The sequence below is a fragment of the Mauremys reevesii genome, linkage group 20 (assembly GCF_016161935.1).
Source record: "Mauremys reevesii isolate NIE-2019 linkage group 20, ASM1616193v1, whole genome shotgun sequence".
In the NCBI taxonomy this organism is placed as follows: Eukaryota; Metazoa; Chordata; order Testudines; family Geoemydidae; genus Mauremys; species Mauremys reevesii.
In genome coordinates, this window is record NC_052642.1 from 3071091 (window position 1) to 3092028 (window position 20938).

The 20938-nt window shown below is 52.0% G+C and overlaps 1 protein-coding gene across 1 annotated transcript in view; it reads right to left on the reverse strand.

Annotated features, from left to right (window-relative positions):
- The window catches only part of RNF43 (ring finger protein 43), a 118851-nt gene that overhangs the window by 27547 nt on the left and 70366 nt on the right, over positions 1–20938 (reverse strand). Inside the window, exons 3-5 of the mRNA XM_039507581.1 lie at positions 7118–7192; positions 5063–5194; positions 4477–4578 (exon numbers count right to left, since the gene is read on the reverse strand). Of these exons, the coding sequence (XP_039363515.1) occupies positions 4477–4578; positions 5063–5194; positions 7118–7192 (309 nt within the window). The remainder of the gene's footprint in view (positions 1–4476; positions 4579–5062; positions 5195–7117; positions 7193–20938) is intronic.

A 20938-nucleotide genomic window follows, 5' to 3' on the forward strand; every position in this document is an offset into this window, starting at 1 on the left:
CAGCGTATCTACCACTCCTCCCAGTTTAGTGAAATCTGCAAACTTGCTGAGGGTGCAATCCACGCCATCCTAAGGGTCAGTCCTGGGGCCGGTTTTGTTCAATATCTTCATTAATGATCTGGAGGATGGCGTGGATTGCACTCTCAGCAAGTTTGCAGATGACACTAAGCTGGAAGGGTAGAGATAGGATACAGAGGGACCTAGATAAATTACAGGATTGGGCCAAAAGAAATCTGATGAGGTTCAACAAGGACAAGTGCAGAGTCCTGCACTTAGGATGGAAGAATCCCATGCACTGCTACAGGCTGGGGACCGAGTGGCTAGGCAGCAGTTCTTCAGAAAAGGACCTAGGGGTTACAGTGGATGAGAAGCTGGATATGAGTCAGCAGTGTGCCCTTGTTGCCAAGAAGGCTAATGGCATTTTGGGCTGTATAAGTGGGGGCATTGCCAGCAGATTGAGGGATGTGATCATTCCCCTCTATTTGACATTGGTAAGGCCTCATCTGGAGCACTATGTCCAGTTTTGGGCCCCACACTACAAGAAGGATGTGGAAAAATTGGAAAGAGTCCAGCGGAGGGCAACAAAAATGATTAGGGGGCTGGAGCACATGACTTATGAGGAGAGGCTGAGGGAACTGGGATTGTTTAGTCTGCAAAAGAGAAGAATGAGGGAGGATTTGATAGCTGCTTTCAACTACCTGAAAGGGGGTTCCAAAGAGGATGGATCTAGACTGTTCTCAGTGGTACCTGATGACAGAACAAGGAATAATGGTCTCAAGTTGCAGTGGGAGAGGTTTAGGTTGGATATTAGGAAAAACTTTTTCACTCAGAGAGTGGTGAAACACTGGAATGGGTTCCCTAGGAGGTGGTGGACTCTCCTTCCTTAGAGGTTTTTAAGGTCAGGTTTGACAAAGCCCTGGCTGGGATGATTTAGTTGGGAATTGGTCCTGCTTTGAGCAGGGGGTTGGACTAGATACCTCCTGAGGTCCCTTCCAACCCTGATATTCTATGATCCTCCAGATCATTAATGAAGATACTGAACAAAACCGGCCCCAGGGCCAACCCTTGGGGCACTCCACTTGATACCGGCTGCCAACTAGACATGGAGCCGTTGATCACTACCCATTGAGCCCGACGATCTAGCCAGTTTTCTATCCACCTTATAGTCCATTCATCCAGCCCATACTTCTTTAACTTGCTGGCAAGAATACTGTGGGAGACTGTATCAAAGGCTTTGCTGAAGTCAAGGTATATCACATCCACTGCTTTCCCCATATCCACAGAGCCTGTTATCTCATCATAGAAGGCAATTAGGTTAGTCAGGCATGACTTGCCCTTGGTGAATCCATGCTGACTGTTCCTGATCACTTTCCTATCCTCTGAGTGCTTCAAAATTGATTCCTTGACAACCTGCTCCATGATTTTTCCATGGACTGAGGTGAGGCTGACTGGCCTGTAGTTCCCTGGATCCTCCTTCTTCCCTCTTTTAAAGATGGGCACTAAATTAGCCTTTTTCCAGTCATCCAGGACCTCCCCCAATCGCCATGAGTTTTCAAAGATAATGGCCAATGGCTCTGCAATCTCATCCGCCAACTCCTTTAGCACCCTCGGATGCAGCGCATCCGGCCCCATGGACTTGTGCTCTTCCAGCTTTTCTAAATAGTCCTGAACCACTTCCTTCTCCACAGAGGGCTGGTCACCTCCTCCCCAGGCTGTGCTGCCCAGTGCAGCAGTCTGGGAGCTGACCTTGTTTGTGAAGACAGAGGCAAAAAAAGCATTGGGTACGTTGGCTTTTTCCACGTCCTCTGTCACTAGGTTGCCTCCCTCATTCAGTAAGGGGCCCACACTTTTCTTGACCTTCTTCTTCTTGCTAACATACCTGAAGAAACCCTTCTTGTTACTCGTAACATCTCTTGCTAGCTGCAACTCCAAGTGTGATTTGGCCTTCCTGATTTCACTCCTGCATGCCTGAGCAATATTTTTATACTCCTCCCCGGTCATTTGTCCAATCTTCCACTTCTTGTAAGCCTCTTTTTTGTGTTTAAGATCAGCAAGGATTTCACTGTTAAGCCAAGCTGGTCGCCTGCCATATTTACTGTTCTTCCTACACATCGGGATGGTTTGTTCCTGCAACCTCAATAAGGCTTCTTTAAAATACAGCCAGCTCCTGCACTCCTTTCCCCCTCATGTTATTCTCCCAGGAGATCCTGCCCATCACTTCCCTGAGGGAGTCAAAATCTGCTTTTCTGAAGTCCAGGGTCCATATTCTGAAGAAAACTGTTGATGCCCGTGACCCAACCGAGCTGGGGATGAGGGGTTTGGGGTGTGGGAGGGGCTCAGGGCTGAGGCAGAGGGTTGGGGTGTGGGGGTGAGGTCTGTGGGGTGGAGCCAGGAATGAGGGGTTCACGGTATAGGAGGAGGCTATAGCTGGGGCAGGGGGTTGGGGTGCGGGAGGGGGTGAGGGCTCTGGGCTGGGGGTGCAGGTTCTGGGATAGGGCTGGGGATGAGGGGTTTGGGGTGCAGGAGGGAGCTCTGGGTGCGGGGGCTCAGGGCTGGGGCAGGGGATTGGAGCGCAGGGTTGGGGCACAGGCTTACATCGGGTGGCTCCCAGTCAGCGGCGCAGTGGGGATACAGAGGGAGGCTTCCTGCCTGTCCTGGCACTGCAGATCGCGCTGCACCCCAGAAGCGGCCAGCAGCAGATCCAGCTCCTAGGCAGAAGGGTGCAAGCAGCTCCGCGTGGCTCTCGCCCGCAGGCACCACACACCCCCAACTCCCATTGTCCGGGAACTGGCCAATGGGAGTGCGGAGCCGGTGCTCAGAGCGGGGGCAGCACACGGAGTCCCATGGCTCCCCCGCCTAGGAGCCAAACCTGCTGCTGGCTGCTTCCGGGGCACAGCGCAGTGTTAGAACAGACAGGGATTAGCCTACCTTAGCCGGGCAGCATCGCCAACGGGACTTTTAACTGCCTGGTCGGCAGTGCTGACCAGAGCCGCCACGACCCAGTGCCTGACATTCCATGACCTGGTTCTGGGTCGTGACCCGCAGTTTGAAAACCACTGTCGTAGGGTAGGGGTACAGAAGGGCTATAAGTGCAAAGAATTAATGGCACTAGAATGACTAATGCCAGTTGCTGGAAGAAAAGAGACTGGAGCTCATAGGATCTTGGCTGCCTGCCTCTTCCCTGTGCAAGAAGGAGGAGGAGAATCTGGTTTGCCCAAGCCCCACCTGGAGCTCTAGCTTCGGCCCTGGCACGTGTTAGAGGAGGCTGAGTGGGGTGCAGGCTCAGTGCGGGTAGAACATTCCAAATATGGGTCCAAAAGTTTTGACATTGGGAAAAGCTCCTGGTTCTTTTATGGAAAACAACTGCCCTGTTTCCGTTCCAACTTTCAAAAACGTCCAACCTGAGGGAGAGCCCAGACATGAGGAATTTCTGCCTGAGGTGAGTGTTGGGCTACCTCAGCTGTAGGCGTCGCTGCTGCTCCACCTGCAATAATCGTATAATACCCCAAATCTCAACTCCTCTGGGACTTACCTTCCTGGGTACTGAGCTTTCCGTTCTTCTGCTTAGCTTTGCTGCTATGTGTCATTTCACTAGAAGACATGCCAGCTTATCTTTCTACTGAGTCTGAAAAAACTGGTTCTGTCAGAAATGGGGAAGTGCTGAATCTCTGGGCAAGGGCGGGCAGTGTTCTTTGTTCTTTCCATTTGCTAGTGGATTACACTAAAATGTAGCTATTTTTATCTGAGTTGTGGTCGTGGCCAAGAAAGTGACTCAGGACTTCGGGTGCCCAAGCTCAGATGCCTTAAACAGGCCTGGGGCACAGAGGTAGCTGCTTAGCCCACACTGAAATCCAGGCCCATTTCAGGTGTCTCTAGTCACATGTCACTTCTGGATCGCTTGGCCAACAAGGTAGTCAGGAAATGGGCTGTCAGGAGTGACTGTGTTATCCTGTAGAAAAAGGAGGCTTTCCAAATTTGGAAATATTTCTGTACTTGGAAGGTCTTTTATGTAATGTTTTGGTTTTCATCCCAAACACTAAAGTATTTTAATCTCTCTAACGTTAGAACAGGCCAGTGACTTCCACTGGTACCGAGGACAGGGTCAGTTAGTGAGCTGGGGAAATCAGGGCACTTTGCCAACATTTGTGTGTAAATGACACCTGGCTGGGAAGGTGCTGCAATGCACAGGTACAGCAATGTCTGGGGTGAGTGCAAACCGCATATGACACGACTGGTCACCAAAACCCAGGGCTGGAGTGTGGCTGCACTGAATCACTACAGGAACCCAAACTGCTCACAACGTTTGAGCTGCAATGGGACGCTCGGCTTGTGTAGACAGGTCTCCTCTTTCTCAAACACACACACACTTTTCCCATCACGCCCTTTCTTAGACTAGCTGTGTGCAGAAGGAGCCCCCACTGCTCCCCTTTTGCTGGCAGAACAACCAGGTTCTGAGCTGTCTCCACACAGTCTTACCTGAGTCCTGTTCCAGTGACACTTGGTGCGAGCGACAAAAATCAGAACGATCACGATGACAGTGCTCAGCACCGTGAGAAGAATCCACACATCATAGTCTGGCTGTTGGAGAGAGACAGAGGATCCATTACCCTGGTGTCTGTGCCTGATAGGAATGAGAGCAGGCCAGGCTCCTGATCTCTTCATGATCGTTACCCTTCAGACATATGAGGGGTGCCCAGCCAGACCCACCCTCCCTGCGCTTCACAGGGAAAAGAAAACCGGTCTGATGTCCTCTCTGCAAACCTCAACCAGCCCCTCTTGGTGCCTCAGCTCACTAGGCTTTGCTCTGCAGAGCGAAGGGCCTGGGCCTGGTACCAGATAAAGAGACAAGAAATATCCTTAGACGACTTGGGAGGTTTCAGAGAGAAATTGCCAATGAGCCGAAGGGGCTTTACAACCTTCACTAGCCGTGGGCGGCCTGAGCCACGGAGGAGGAAGAGGGCCAGGGTGTCACCGCCCATGGAAGGGAGGCACAGCGTTGCTCCAGTGCTGGGAAGATTGACCTGGAGTGGAAAGGAGAAGGTGGGTACGACATGTTCCTCACCCAGGCTGGCTGCTCTTTAACCTCAATCTTCACATGTGCTTCTCGATTCTTGTTCACGACGCCCATCAGAAGCTCAGCATCGTGGCCCCGGATCAGAACCACAGGCTGACTCAGGCCCCTGGGTTTCCTCAGCTGCAAAGAAACAAGCTTGTTCATGAGCTGGCTCAGAGCACAGCCTGAGACATGGGTGTGATGGAGATTTACCAACACCCACGATCACATACGGGGTGAGGGAATGAGCACTGCTGCCCAGGACAAGTGCTACAGTCGCTGCCCAGAACCCATGACATGGTATATTTATTATTGACCTTCTGTCCTCAGTCTGCACCAGAGGGAAGCGCCTCATCCCCCCACCCCCTGGCTCCTGCCCACCTCTCTGCTCTTGCCTCTGCTGCTCCCCTGCCTGCCCCTTCCCTGTCCTTGTCCCTGCCTCCTCTACAGGCACTGCTTGACCACGTCTCTTGCTTTCCTCTGTCAACCCCTTCCCCAAAGCCGACAGGCTTCACCTCAGAGCGGGGGCGATGCTTCATAACCCTGGCAAAAAAACAATAAACACCCTGGTGTGGTTCATGGCCTTTACCCCGGCCCTGCCTCCTGTCTCCTGCACCGTACGTTGTCTGTCTCGACTGTTAGCTGTTTGGTGCGAGGCCTTTTTCTTTATACTGTTCCTGCTAGTAAAGTGCCTAGCACAATGCTGGGCCTAGGAATGAGTGAATGAATCAACCATGAAAAGTGATGGGGCCAGTGCCCATGATCAGTGCCGCATTCCTTCTTGTGCACACTGATATTGCAGCACGGATCTGGGCACAGTCTCCTAGCCCACATCTGAGCTTTCTTCGCTCACTCACCTACATTTGATTAGTGCTATATTCTGGTCAGTCGTTATTTGACAGAACTAACGCTGCTTGCCTCACGCCCATTTCAGCAAAAGCCAGGACTGCTTCCTCCCATGGAACTAGTTGAGGCTGGTCTTAGAACGCAATGTACCTGAATTTGTTACGCCCTGACACAGTGTGAGTGGGAAAGGGTCTAGTGTTCTTCTCACTAGAGCAAAGTGTTCTTGTAGCCAACAGCCACTTTATTTTATACTCACTTCCCGTGAATCTAGCACCACAGGAAGTGGAGCCTATTTGTACCTATAGGCTGCAGGTCTCGTTCCGCTTAGCCTGGTGACAAAACACTAGCAAGCAGCATTGACCACCCACTTACGCAACAATAACAGCTACTCCACACAGGCCTGAGACTCGCTCGGTTCCATTATTGTGTCACATGGGGTGGGAGGAAGCAGCCCCCTTTGTGTGAGACCAACACAGTTTATCACCGGCAGAGAAAAGAGCCGGCGAACCCTGAGCTCTTTGCACACAGCTGGAGTTCAGAAGTTTACTTGGATTAATTCTGAAGAGCAGCAATCTTTCCTGAGACTGGATTGTCCCACACCCTCCCACTCCCACCATCCTTCACCACCAGCTCTCTCCAGATCTCTCCCTACCAACCATGCTCCCTCTCTAAACGCCCAGTGTACCTCCTTGTGCCCTGACTCTCTCTAGGGACCAAATGTCCTCCCTCATTTCTCCTTAGGGAACAGATGCTCGTCAGCGACCCTGTGTAATGTCAGTGTTGTAGATGTTTTACCAGTTGTGATAGTCTATATGGCTCCCTCATGGGTAAAGGTTCGGCTGCTAGCATTAGGACTCTGGAGGGACTGCACTTGGCAAACTCGATACCTGAACAGTTTGGCTGCACAAAGCAGGGGTTATGTGCATAAATGCCTGCTTGAACATCTAGTTATGCGATGTAGCTACCCCATTAGGGAAAGGCTTTGTGTGAAGTGGGCTCTCCGTGTTCGGGATGAGCTGGGGAAAGGTCTCTGTTCTATGGTACTGAATGGAGGAGCCAACCTGCACCATCACCCCTTGCCTCAACCCCAGCTCTGTCCCTCCATTTCTGCAGGTCCTGGCTACTATGGAGAAGGGGGAGCCTGGACTGGAGCTGTGTGTATTTCAGGACAGGATGGTACCACTGAAGTTTTCCTGAAGGTATCAATAGCGTTTGTACCTGGTCAGCGGCGCTTTCATCATCTGTGATGTCGAAGAGGATGGCACGAGCCCCCCGCTCCCCTGCTAGCTTCGCCTGTCCAAAAAAACAGACCAAGAACTTGAGTGGATACTTCATGCTGCACTTATGTGTTTTGCAAGGCTCGCTAGTCTAGCAGCCAACGCACAACAAGATCCAGAGGTTAGAAGCTGAAGTCAGCAAAGTCCAGCTAGAAACAAGACATGATATTTTAACCATGAAGCAATGACCCGTTGGAGTATCTTCCCAGGTGTGGAGGATTTTCCATCCCTTGGAGCCTTGAGGTTGAGATTGGCTGTCTCTAAAAGATCCACTCCAGCTGGCCCACAAGTGAGGGCCCAATGCAGGGCTTGCTGGGGGACGGTCTCTGGCCTGTGCCACGCAGGAGGTCTCAATGGACAATCAGTGGCCTTCACATCTATGATGGTTACCGCAGGAGACTTTGTACAGAGTGTGGCTACAGCACGATTTCTCAGCGCGTTTGGCTACACTGCAGCTGGGCGGGGGCTTCCCAGCCCGGGGAGATGGACACATGCTGGCTCTGCTTGAGGTAGTGTGCTAAAACAGCAGTGTAGCTGGGCTTGCATGGATGGCAGGTTGGGCTAGCTGGCCGGGGGGCCAGGCGGGTTTGTCCCCCGGCAGCTAGCCTGAGCTGTCGCCTATGCCACCCTCGGCTACACGGATATTTCTAGCATGCTGGTGCCAGCAGAGCCAGCATGTGTCTGTCTACCCACACTGGGAAGCACCCGCCCAGCTGCAGTGTAGACATACCCTGGGTTACATACACCCGTTAGTTCCTAGGTCTCCTTCGTGCCCAGTCCCACGTTTGCATCAACACAAAATGTACCATTACACTACAGTACACAGTGTCCAATGCACACACAATTATACACACAAACACACTCACTTAGGCATCATCACAGCACATGTGCAAACACATGTGAAACACACGTGTACATGTACCCAGACATTGTCATGTTTACGTATCCATGCACACATTCATTCATTAATACTTAGAACCGTGCTCACGACACCCACTCACTCACACACACACACACACACAAAGACATGCCTGTGTCTGCACACATGCACATACACATATACACACACATCTGCAGGCATGCACACACACAAAGACATGCCTGTGTCTGTACACCTACACTTACACACACGTCTGCATGCAGAGACACATGTTTCCTTGCACACTGAGTCTCATCTCACACACACACACACACACTTTCAGTCCAGCACATCCCCACCCCCCTCAGTGCTGAGCTGGGTTTACATCCTGCAGGCTTACATGGTGCAAATATAGTGATAGGATGTGAATCTACTTGCTTTCCCCTCTTCTATATAGAAAGCCTCATTTATCCCACAAAACAAAGGGGAACTGGATCAGGGTTATTGCAAACGAAAAGATCAATGGGGCGTTTCAGCTTCCAAAGAGCCGACAGCCGGGAGGCAGGATGGTGCAGTGGTTAGGGCACTAGCCCAGGACCTGGGTTCAAGCTCTGATTCTGCCATAGAAGCCATGTGTGACCTTGAGCAAGTCACTAGCTGCTCTGTGCCTTAGTGGCTAGCTGTGCAGCAGGTACCAGCCTTGCCCTGCTCCCAGGGGCCGGCTGGATCCACTCACTAAAGCCGGTGAAGCACTCGTGTGCTGTGGTGATGGGGGCCATACCCTAGACAGGAGAAAGAGAAGAAAAGAGACTCTCAGACACTTCCACCTCCTGCCCGCTGAGCCTGAGAGGGGACCAGGTGAGCTGGAGGAACAGGGAACTGAGCTACCCCCGAGGGAGCAGGAAGGAAAGCCCCAGCGAGGGCTCCATCTACGAGCTGGTTCGAGGAGTGTTGCAGCGCAGAGGTTGGTGATTTGGGGGGGATCGCAGTGCAGAGGTTGCTGGTTCGGAGGAGTGTCGCAGTGCAGAGATTGCTGGTTTGGGGGGTTGCAGTGCAGAGGTTGCTGGTTCAGAGGAGTGTCGCAGTGCAGAGGTTGCTGGTTCGGAGGAGTGTCGCAGTGCAGAGGTTGCTGGTTCAGAGGAGTGTTGCAGTGCAGCGGTTGCTGGTTCAGAGGAGTGTCGCAGTGCAGAGGTTGCTGGTTTGGAGGAGTGTCGCAGTGCAGAGGTTGCTGATTTTGGGGTGGGGGAGATCGCAGAAGGGACTAGATATTGCCTCTGGTTTCTCACTGAGCTCCTTCCCCAACACTTGGCTCCAGAGTCCTTCTCAGCAGCAGGCAGGAGGCGTCTGTCTCAGTGCACACAGGCCTAAGGCGATGTGGTAACTGGTCATTCCCTGCCCCTCAGAACCGCTCTCCCCTACATTCCGGAGAAGCACCACTGACACTGGCCTGTGGAGGGCATTGTGGCCTTGACTCTGCCCAATGCAGCGTTACAGAGACCCCCATAACTTACCCTCGCAGTGTGTGACACGATTGCCCACCCACACCCGTTGTCACGGAGGCACCGGACCAATGCTCTGAATGAAGCCAGTCAAGACTGTGGGGTAACATGCCTCCTCTCCCTGAGCTGTCGCCAGGACAAGAAGCCTATATGGCTTGGGCCTTCCTCCATCTGACCTTGGAGCATTCAGCCGCCCTGTTCTCACTGTGCGCTTCCCGCAGCGAGCCGGCCTGGACGGGACTCTGGGGAAGCCAAAGGAGCCTGCAGCCCAACTTCACAGTCAGCTGTGACTCTCAGCCAGTGTGTAAAACAGAAGGTTTATTAGTCGACAGGAAGACAGCATAGAACAGGGTTTGTTAGCACAGAAAGCAGGAGCATTCAGTGACGTCCATCTTTGGGGGAGGGGAGCCCAGAGCCAGTGCTCTGGCCTTCCCCCTGGGCCTGAAGCCAGCCCAGAGTGACTTACTTCTGGCTGTCCAGCCCCCAACACACCCGTTGCCTCTCCTCCAGTCTTTTGTCTCACTTCCTGGGCAAAGTGTCACGTGGTCGCACGCCCGCTCCTGGTTCTCAGGTTACGAAGGGCATCCGCCATCACAGCTGGAGCCGCCTCACCTGCCCCCAAGGGTCTCAGCAAAGGTCACACCCCTATTCCCACCACCTAAGCACTGGTGTAACACACAGGGAAACTGAGGCACACACCGTATCCATGCAAAACAGTAAGACTCACATAAGCTCACATACAACATAATAAGGAGGAGAACCCCACTTTGTCACACCTCTCCCCCCTTTGAGACTGAATGGAGTGAGGTTACTTTAGCCAGTGACCTGGCAGCTGAAAAAATACTATCCTGCTAATGACCCCCTCATGCCTACTGGTAGGTCCAATCTCACTCTCTCCCGCATCTTGTTCCACCACCTTGTGCTGTCGTCAGCCACCGCTCACTAGCCTTTCTCCCACCCAGACAGCTGAGTGTCTCTGGCTCCTGCATTACCCTGCACTAGGCTTCTCCATGCTGTATTTTGAAGCACAGAATGAGATCTCCAGAACTGAACCCTGGCTGAGTGCAACGTGGGCCTCTGGCTCTGAGCACCTGAGCAAACCAAGTGGGATCCCTGGCAAAAGGTGGTGTTGGAGTCTCTGATATATGCCATCATGTGCCAGCAATGCCCCTCTGGCATGTACATTGGCCAAACCGGACAGTCTCTACGCAAAAGAATAAATGGACACAAATCTGACATCAGGAATCATAACATTCAAATACCAGTAGGAGAACACTTCAGTCTCTCTGGTCACTCAATAACAGACCTAAAAGTGGCAATTCTTCAACAAAATAGCTTCAAAAACAGACTCCAATGAGAAACTGCAGAACTGGAATTAATTTGCAAACTGGACAGCATCAAATTAGGCCTGAGTAAAGACTGGGAGTGGATGGGTCACTACAAGAACTAATTTCCCCCTGCTGATACACCTTCTTGTCAACTGTTTGAAATGAGCCACCTTGATTACATTGGCCTCATTAGCACTACAAAAGTGACTCCCCCCCTTGATATTCACCCCTTCTTGTCAACTGTTGAGAATAGCCCACTTCCGCCTTAATTGTATTGCCTCGTTAGCACTGACCCCCCACTTGGTAAGGCAACTCCCATCTTTTCACGTGCTGTGTATTTATACCTGCCTCTGTATTTTCCACTCCATGCATCTGATGAAGTGGGTTTTAGCCCACAAAAGCTGATGCCCAAATAAATGTGTTAGTCTCTAAGGTGCCACAAGGACTCCTCGTTATATGAGAGTCAGTTTGTTTCAATGGTTCTTCCTGTGCAAATGTAAAACAATGAGGAATCCAAGATGTGTCCACACACAGGGCAGACATGGCCATGTGTTTTTGCCACAGCCTGCTTTCTTCACTGACGCTTCTCTTTGGCTCTTTCTGTTCTGCTGTTCTCGATGGCTTTAACCACAGACCAAGAGGTCTGCTGCCATTCTGATCTGTCAGCAGCAGCAGCAGCTTCCCATGTATTCGGGTCAACTTAACCAGCTTTAAGAGGGTCCATATATCATTTCTGTTGGCCTCCCAGCATATGTGCTCCCGTTCACAACTGTCCATAAGTTCTGGCTTTGGGGAGTTGTGTTTCGTCCATACATATGAGGTGACCAACCCAGCAAAGTTGTGTCTGTACGATTAGGGATTCAACGCTAGTGACGCAGCACTGGTCCAGGACTTTGATGCATGGTATCCTGTCCAACCACTTCATGTTACAGATGAGATGCAAACAGTGCATATGAAAACTCTCTAGTCGCTCCTGCTTTAGAGTGTCCATGTTTCACAGCCACAGAGAAGAGAGCTTAACACAACTGCACAATAGACACTCATCTTGATGTAAAGTCGAATGCCTCTCACATGCCACAGGTGGAGACTAAGTCGACCATAGGCAGAACTGGCTTTAGAAATGCACTGCGTCATTTCATCATTGATCATAGCAGTATCGGATAAAGTGCTGCCAAGATAGCAAAACTTTTCTACAGCATTAAGCAGTGTGTCAGCCATTGTGATTTCAGGAGCAGAATACATTTTTGCTAGCGCAAGCTGGTAAAGCACTTCAGTTTTCTTGAAACTGATAGAGTCCAAATTGCTTTGCCAATCTAGATTCCTGGTAAATACCCCAGCAACGTGTCACTAGTCAGGGGCTAAAGGACACCCTCTGCTCCAGCCCTTACAAATGGGGCATGCACACATGGGGGGATGCAACACACACAACTTGGAGGGGGCAGGGAGAATTCAGACATGTGTGAAGGTGGGGGAAGGTCTCTCATACACATACATTAACCCTGTTGGGTGGTCCTAGCACTGAGTTCAATAGGGTTCTATTGGCATGACAATGTGTCACCAAAGAGTAACAGACACAGACCTTGCTAGGCTCTGCCTGCAGTGGGTAGGCTCTGCCTAGACCAAGGCTTCACCCTGCACTTGAGATGTGGTTCCCTGCCTCCATTGCCTGGAGCGTGCATTGCTGACCAAATGGGACGTTGCCTCATAATGTGATGTCATCTCTGCTGTCACTTTACCCCCTAGGGTTAGCCTAGACCATCTAGCATATTTTCAAACCAGACCGTCCTTATCCGTGCTAAGGGCAAAATCATATCTCACAACGTGCTGGCTCCAATGTGACCGTCTACACGGTTCTGACACTGCTTTGTGTCTCCCAGTTTCCAGATCTAGTTTGTGGTCACCTGGTGAGAGTTGGCTTTAACTTCGCATATGTCACTCTGGTGAGGGCTCTGTTATCGCAATAGTTCTGTGCAGGGAGCTGTACCAATCAGCTTGCGGGGGGTTGGGATGTGGAATTCCCCAGGTATTGTAGGTTTATAGGTTTTGCGCTGATGTCTTGAACATTTCTGGGCTTTGGGTGGGTGGTTTGTCCACTGGCCAGGAGGGTGGAGTTGTAAAACCGGAAGGTGATGCTACAGGAGGGACAGGGCTCTCATTGGGATGCAAGTTTTGGCCCTCTGGTGCTTTGTAGGTTGGTGAGTGCTTACTACACAGACTGCACAGCGGGGCTTAAAGTGTGTGCGGGGGAAGGAGACACTGGGATTGCAGATCTGGCAAAAATATCATTTAAAACTCAAGTCAGGTCAGTAAGGGGCATGCTCTCGGCACGGTCTTACAAAGCGGCTGCTGCCAGAGTATGCTAGACCTGCCGCTTGTCCCAAAACGCTTTCAGCACTGCTGCACTAGCCTCTCTGCTCACTGCACGCAGGCTGCACTCCCCCCCGGACTGACAGAGCCAGGCCACCAGCCTCAGCAATTAGAGGCCATTGTCCCAGGGACTTTGACACCCCTTGGAGCTGTTCCCTGCCAGCCTCGGAGCGGTCTTTGGCAGAGAAGTAGTTAATGGCTGCCTCTTGTGGAAGGAAGGAAGGAAGGAAGGACGGAGGAAGGAAGGAAGGAAGGTGAACAAAGTGCAGTGCGGGGATGATCTTACTCACGCGGGGTGCTTTGATCTGAGCGTCCTTGGGAGAGCGTGTGCAAGCACGTATCTGCCAGAATTGCTACAACAGGCTTCACAATTACAGTGTGTGCCTCTAGCTGAGGGGCCAGAGGTCAGAGCCAGAGCTTCCCAGCTGTAAGATCAAAGGCAGCACTCCTGCCCCGTGGCTGCCCTGAAGTAAGAGGCATTCCCCAACCCAAAAGGGGATGTTACAGAGAGTGTGCATGTTCAGCTCCCTTTTCCTCCTGCCAGGCACACACGTCCCTCCCTTCTCTCCTGCTTGGGCTGCAGGGACTCTGGAGAGCAGGGCTAGGTGAAAGGTTGGGAACTAAGGTGGCAAATCAGAGGCCAGGGGATTAGGGTTGAGGATCAGAGAAGGGATTGGGAGCTCTAGGGTTTGGTAGAACCAGATTGGGAAACTGGGCGGTGGAATAAGAGGCTCAGAGCAGGCTCTGGATCAGGGAGCGGAGTCATCAAAGGAGCCTCAAAGTTTGCCAGGACCTGAGGACAAACAGGACTTTCAGGTAGTGAATGTCACCCAGTGGGAACCAGGCAGCATGCGCTGGAGAGCAATCGCTTTTACAAGGATTTTCTCCTGGTAAAGACACAGGAGCTGGAAGAAGCAACCGGAGCTGGGCAAATGATTCTTGACAAATAGCTTCTCTGGCAAAGGTGATTGTTGGGCATTTGTTTGTTATTCAAAATCATTTGACAAATCTTTGCTGCAAACTCTTAGGTCAACAGGCTTCTCACAAACCATTGGCTGCAGCTTACTGTTGGAGTGCTGGCAGTTTGTTAGCCGGGCCATGTGATTGGTCCCTTCGGCCACATTCCATTGCTGGTTTCCATGACGGAATGGCCTGATTTCTAGTCACTTTGGATGCAAATCCATACTGGCAGGAATAGTCCTGAACTTCTGGCTTTCTGCAGCCATCCTTGGAACAAAAACTCACCCACCATCACAGAAAAGAAACACACAAGACCGGCTGCAAACACAAGTGCAGCAAAGGGGCAGGTGAATAATTCCTCACAGTATCTGCTCAACTCTTCAATTAACTCTCCCTGTGCATCTTAATCACCCTGGCTATTGATTTTCAGGTTTGGATGCCTCATTACTGGAAGGAGTTCAGAGAAGAGCAGCGGGAGGGATCTGGTGGCTGGAAGGAGTGACTCACAGGGCAAGACTGAAAGGGCTGATTGTGTATTGCTTGGCTGGGTGACAGCGAGGGTGGAGGTTATGATAACATTTTACAAAGGGCTATTCTTATCATCATTTATATAGTGCTGCAATTATATCTGTAATGCGCCACCACAGGAAACAAAAGCGAGAGCCCCTTCCTCAGACAGCAGGAGCTGGTACAGTACAAAATACCCCAGCACCGACTCGATGCTTCCCGCGTCCCAGCACAAGGAGTCCCGTGGAGCGAGAGGAGGTGTGTTGAATACAGAGCAGGAGGCGGCTCCACCAGCGGCATGCAGGGAGTCTACATCTGGGATGAAGGGGAAGAGAAGCTTGGGAGGACTGTAGAGCAGGGAGATGTGTGGACAGCGCTGTGGGGTGGAGTTGGGCAGAGCCTGCTGGCTGCTGGCTGAGTGCTCGGCCCTGACGTGGAAGCCAGCAAAGGGCCTGAGGGAGCTGAGGAGGCACAGCCTGAGTGGTGCACAGAGACGTGACCTCTGCCAGCAGAGTGAAAGGGGTGAGGAACTAAAACCTCATTTACTGAGCGCTGCTGTGGACGCATCTGCCCATACAACAGGGCTGAGCTACACTCGTCGTTGGGCTTCTTTGGTTCAGGGCCCCACGTTGTGGGATCCCTTGTCACTGACAAGTGCCAGGAGTGAGGTTTCAGACCTGCACAGGGAGAGTGGGATGACGTTTGTGACAGTCGTGTTAACTGGTCAAGCAGCATCTCAGGCAAAGTCCAGCCCTAGTCAAATCCAGTCCTGAAAGCAAAATGTAGCCCCCAAATGGGGTGGTGCCCCATGAGAAGAGTCATTCCCTGTGGCCCCTGTGGGCTCCGACAGAGCCCAGCACGGCTGACGTCCCCTGGCAGCAGGAGGGAAGGGGAGGGGGCTATGACCCCCCCAGTCACCCTGGCAGCCCCCCCAACCAATGGGAGGAGGGGAGACCACAGCAATCCCCAGCAGCCAAGGAGAGGGCAGAAGCCAGCCAGGCAGACAGGTGCCGGGAAAGCCAAAGGAGGCGTGAATGGCTCGGCATTACAGGGGGTCTCCCGGCCTCGGGCCAGCACAGCGCTCCAGGCCCCGCACCTGGCCTGTCTGTAACACCGCCTGCAGACCGGCCTCAGGCGGGACAATCCGCTTCTCCTGCTACAGCCTCCCAGCCCCAGGACACAGCCCAGCTCTCTGGCCACCGCCTGCAGCCACAGCGGCTCGGGATTTGGATCCAGAGACCAGACCTGCCTGCAACTGAGCCCGCGAGTTCCAAGCTTTACAGACTGTCAGCACCGTTCAGGGAGGGAGCGGGCGGCTAGTCCCTCTCCAGCAATCCCCGGGGAGGGCATTCTGGCCTGCACCGCTCTCCTGACCGCTCAGCCAGAAAAGGCACCTGCGGGAGTCCCCTGGAGTACAGTTAGATCCGTCATTAGGGCTTAATCTTGCACCCGGAAGTACATGGCATCTGCAACAGGACAAGACCTGCACTGCCAGGTCCCTGGATGATCAAGTGTGTTTCTAACGCAGGGCCGGTGCAAGGAAGTTTTGCGCCCTAGGTGAAAGTTCCACCTTGCGCAACCCCCCGCCCCCGCGGCTAACCCCCGCCACCCGCCACCCGCCCCACCCTCCTGAGGAGCTCCCCAACCCCCCGCCCCAGCTAACCCCCGCCACCCCTCCACGGCAGCTAACCCCACCAACCTGCCCCACCCTCCTGAGGAGCTCCCCAACCCCCCCCCCAGCAGCTAACCCCAACCACCTGCCCCACCCTCCTGAGGAGCTCCCCAACCCCCCGCAGCAGCTAACCCCCACCACCACCCAGGGAGCCTCCCCTCCACGGCAGCTAACCCGGCCCAGGGAGCCTGCCCCAGCTCTCCTCCGCTGAGCACGCCGGCGCCGCTCTAATTCTCCTCCCCTCCCAGGCTTGAGCAGACTTAGAGCTGGGCCATGTGCTCAGCGGAGGAGGCAGAGTGGAGGTGATCTGGGGCGGGGAGCGGTTCCCCTGTGCACCCCCCCCATTACTGCGGGTGGCCCTCCCCCGGAGCTCACCTCCTCTCCACCTCCTCGCCTGAGCGGGCTTTTAGGTGCCCTCAATGGCTGCCTAGTTTGCCTAAGTGGTTGCGCCAGCCCTGTTCTAACGGCATCTCCTCCCAGGCCTGCAGCGAGTCCCCATGTGCACCCCCAGGTACCTGGGACGTGGGGGTCAGACAGAGCAGACGGGGAGACACTGGTGGGTAGGAACACTGGGGAGGGTGTAGTCACATGATCTAGCGCCCTTGCCAGCATCGCGTTCAGTAATTAACAAGCATTATTGAGGCAGTTCATCAGTTAAATCCATTAATATTGTACTGACTGGTTATTTCTCTGTAATCAGAGCCTCCTATATCATTCCTAGTTAATGTCTTTAACCTGTTTGCTTGTGTGAGTTTGAATTATTTGTGAGTCAGGTGTGGTAGTCACGGCCTTACTGTGGGTAGCCCCTCGTCTCACTGTAGGCCCAGCTAAGCAGCTTTATTCTTAGCACCCCAGGAGGAGAAGTCGGGCACCTCCCAGCAGCACCATGAGATGAGCCCAGGCGACAGAAACGACTGGAGGTCCCCGCTCCTGTTTTCCCATCAGCCAGGTACTAAGCCAGCGCCACGAGGGGACTTACAAAAACAGTGTTTGCAACAGATGCGAGTGACTCTACGCTGGGCACTGCACTTACCGAGTCCTAGTAATGGTAAAGAAAGCAGAGTTGCAGTTGCTTCAGGAATGTTATCACCGTGACACAGACAGAAAGGCTCAGTAACGGGACGGGAAGAACGAGTACATTACTGGGCAGTGCCACATTGCTCAACTTGCCTGTGCAGTCATTCCCCACCTGAGCGCTGTGCGCCACAACTACTGTTCCGTCCAAAGGCTCAGCAAAAGCCAGCGCTATGGGCACAGCCCTTACCTAGGGGAAGGGATTTCAGCTTCCAAAGGAGGTGTTCACCTGATGGGAGAGACTGGACTGCAGCTTTCATTCTCTGTGCCTTGCAAACATTGCCCAGCTCAGCCTCCCGCCGCCGGGGAGGTAAGGCACTGCTCTGACCCCCTAACACAGATGGGAACTAAGGCCCGGAGGATTATGGCCAGAATGGTCAGAACTGCTCAGCACCCACAACAGGGACAGATTTTCACAAAGGCTCAGCCCGTCGTTCTCTTAAGGCAAAATTTTCACAAGTGTCACAACGGGAGCTGCTGGATGTTGAACACTTTAAAATCCTTTTATTTAGGTGCCTAAATGGGAGCTGGGCACTTGACATTCCAGGTCTGGCCGTGGATGCTGACCACTTCAATCTGGCTCTAAATGCATTTAAAATGCAGCCCCATGCAACTTCCCCAAAGTCCCACAGACAGGCTATGCCAGAGCCAGCAACAGAACGCTGATCTGCTGCTAAGGCTGGCAAGCGATTGAAAAAATTAATCGTGATTAATCGCACTGTTAAACAATAATAGAATTCCATTTACGTAAATAGTTTTGGATGTTTTCTACATTTTCAAATATATTGATTTCAGTTACAACACAGAATACAAAGTGTACAGTGCTCACTTTATATTTTTTTATTACAACTATTTGCACTGTAAAAAACAAAAGAATAGTATTTTTCAATTCACCTAAGACAAGAACAGTCGTGCAATCTCTTTATCTTGAAAGTTGAACTTACAAATGTAGAATTATGTACAGAAAAAACTGCACTCAAAAATAAAACAATGTAAAAATTTAGAGCATACAAGTCCACTCAGTTCTACTTCTTGTTCAGCCAATCGCTCAGACAAACAAGTTTGTTTACATTTACAGGAGATAAAGCTGCCCACTTCTTGTTTACAATGCCACCTGAAAGTGAGAACAGGCGTTCTCATGGCACTGCTGTAGCCAGCATTGCAAGATATTTACATACCAGATACACTAAAGATTCATGTCCTTTCATACTTCAACCACCATTCTAGGGGACAGGTGTCCATGCTGATGACAGGTTCGGCTCAATAACAATCCAAAGCAGCGCAGACCAACACAAGTTCATTTTCATCTTCTGAGTCAGATGCCACCAGCAAAAGGTTGATTTTCTTTTTTGGTGGTTTGGGTTCTGTAGTTCCCGCATTGGACTGTTGCTCGTTTAAGACTTCTGAAAGCATGCTCCACACCTCGTCCCTCTCAGATTTTGGAAGGCACTTCAGATTCTTAATCCTTGGGTTGAGTGCTGTAGCTATCTTTAGAAATCTCACATTGGTACCTTCTTTGTGTTTTGTGAAATCTGCAGTGAAAATGTTCTTAAAATGAAGAACATGCTGAGTCATCATCCAAGACTGCTATAACATGAAATATATGGCAGAATGCAGGTAAAACAGAGCAGGGTACATACAATTTTCCCCCAAGGGGTTCAGTCACAAATTTAATTAATGCATTTTTTTTTAAACAAGCATCACCAGCATGGAAGCATGTCCTCTGGAATGGTGTCCGAAGCATGAAGGGGCATATGAATGTTTAGCATCTCGCACGTAAATACCTTGCAATGCTGGCTACAAAAGTGCCCTGCGAACACCTGTTCTCACTTTCTGGTGACATTGTAAGTAAGAAGAGGGCAGCAGCATCTACTGTAAATGTAAACAAATTTGTTTGAGCAATTGGCTGAACAAGAAGTAGGACTGAGTGGACTTGTAGGCTCTGAAGTTTTAAATTGTTTAGTTTTTGAGTGCAGTTATGTAACCAAAAAAAAATCTACATTTGTAAGTTGCACTTTCACAATAAAGAGATTGCACTACAATACTTGTGTGAGGTGAATTAAAAATACCATTTCTTTTGTTTATCATTTTTACAGTGCAAATATGTATAATAAAAAATATACAATTTGATTGCAGTTACACCACAGAATACAATATATATGAAAATGTAGACAAACATCCAGCCCAGAGCACCATGCCCTGAGAGGGCCTGAAGCCCGGAGTCCCATCCCCCCTGGGGGGGGGTCACAATTTTTCTAGGCAGGGAGGTAACAATTTTTTTTTATGTCCAAAGTGGGTTGGTAGCACAAAAAGGTTGAGAAACCCTGATTTAAAGTATAAGTCACAAGCTAGTACAGAGGAAAGATGAGCCCAGTGCTCTAGAGCAGCGAGTCTCAAACTTTTCCAACCCGAGGACCCCCATTTTGATTTAAAAAAAATTGTGGGGACCCCCCAAACCCCCCCGCTCAGCCCCTGCCCCACCCCTTCTCCAAAGCCCCACCCCTGCTCACTCTATCCCCCCTCCCTCCATTGCTCAGTCTCCCCCACCCTCACTCACTTTCACCAGGCTGGGGCAGGGGGTTGGGATGCAGGAGGGGGTTTGGGCTCCAGGAGGGAGTTTGGGTGTGGGAGGGGGTTCAGGGTGCAGGCTCTGGGAGGGAGCTTGGGCGTGGGGTTCAGGCTCTGGGCTGGGGCAGGAGGTTGGGGTGCAGGAGGGGGTGAGGGGTGCGGGCTCCGGCTAGGCGGTGCTTACCTTGGCAAAGCAACTGGCACATCCCTCTGGCAGCGGCTCCTAGGTGGGGGGTCAGGGTGTCTCTGTGTGCTGCCCCAGCCCACAGGCACCACCCCCACAGCTCCCATTGGCCGCAGTTCCTGGCCAATGGGAGCTGCAGAGTTGGCACTCGGGCTGGGGGCAGCACGCGGAGACCCCCTGCTTTCCCCCCCAGGGGCCACAGGGCGGGATGTGCTGGCCACTTCTGGAAGTGGTGCAGGGCCAGGGCAGGCAGGGAGCTTGCCTTAGTCCCGCTGCGCCACTGGAGTTTTAGTGTGCAGGAGGCGTTGGGAGGGAGCGGGAGGACAGGGGAGGAGTTGATCAGCGGGGCCTGCGGACCCCAGTGTGAGAAACGCTGCTCTAGAGCCTTTCAGGCACACTGCTCACTAGCAGAAGAGGGATCCAGGATGATGGACATTTGCCCTGGGTAAACTGGGGACAGAAAAAAATCTGTTACATTCTCCTCTGTTGCAAAGATCCATCACATTAGTTGCACTAACTGGACATAGGACTTGGCTGCCACAACTTGCATCACTTACCAGTGTGGGGCTTCCTTCTATCCTAGGCCTGGTCTACCCTACGTGTTTAAACCGATTTTAGCAGTGTTAAACCGATTTAACGCTGCACCCGTCCACACAACGAGGCCCTTTATATTGATATAAAGGGCTCTTTAAACCGGTTTCTGTACTCCTCCCCGACGAGAGGAGTAGCGCTGAAATCGGTATT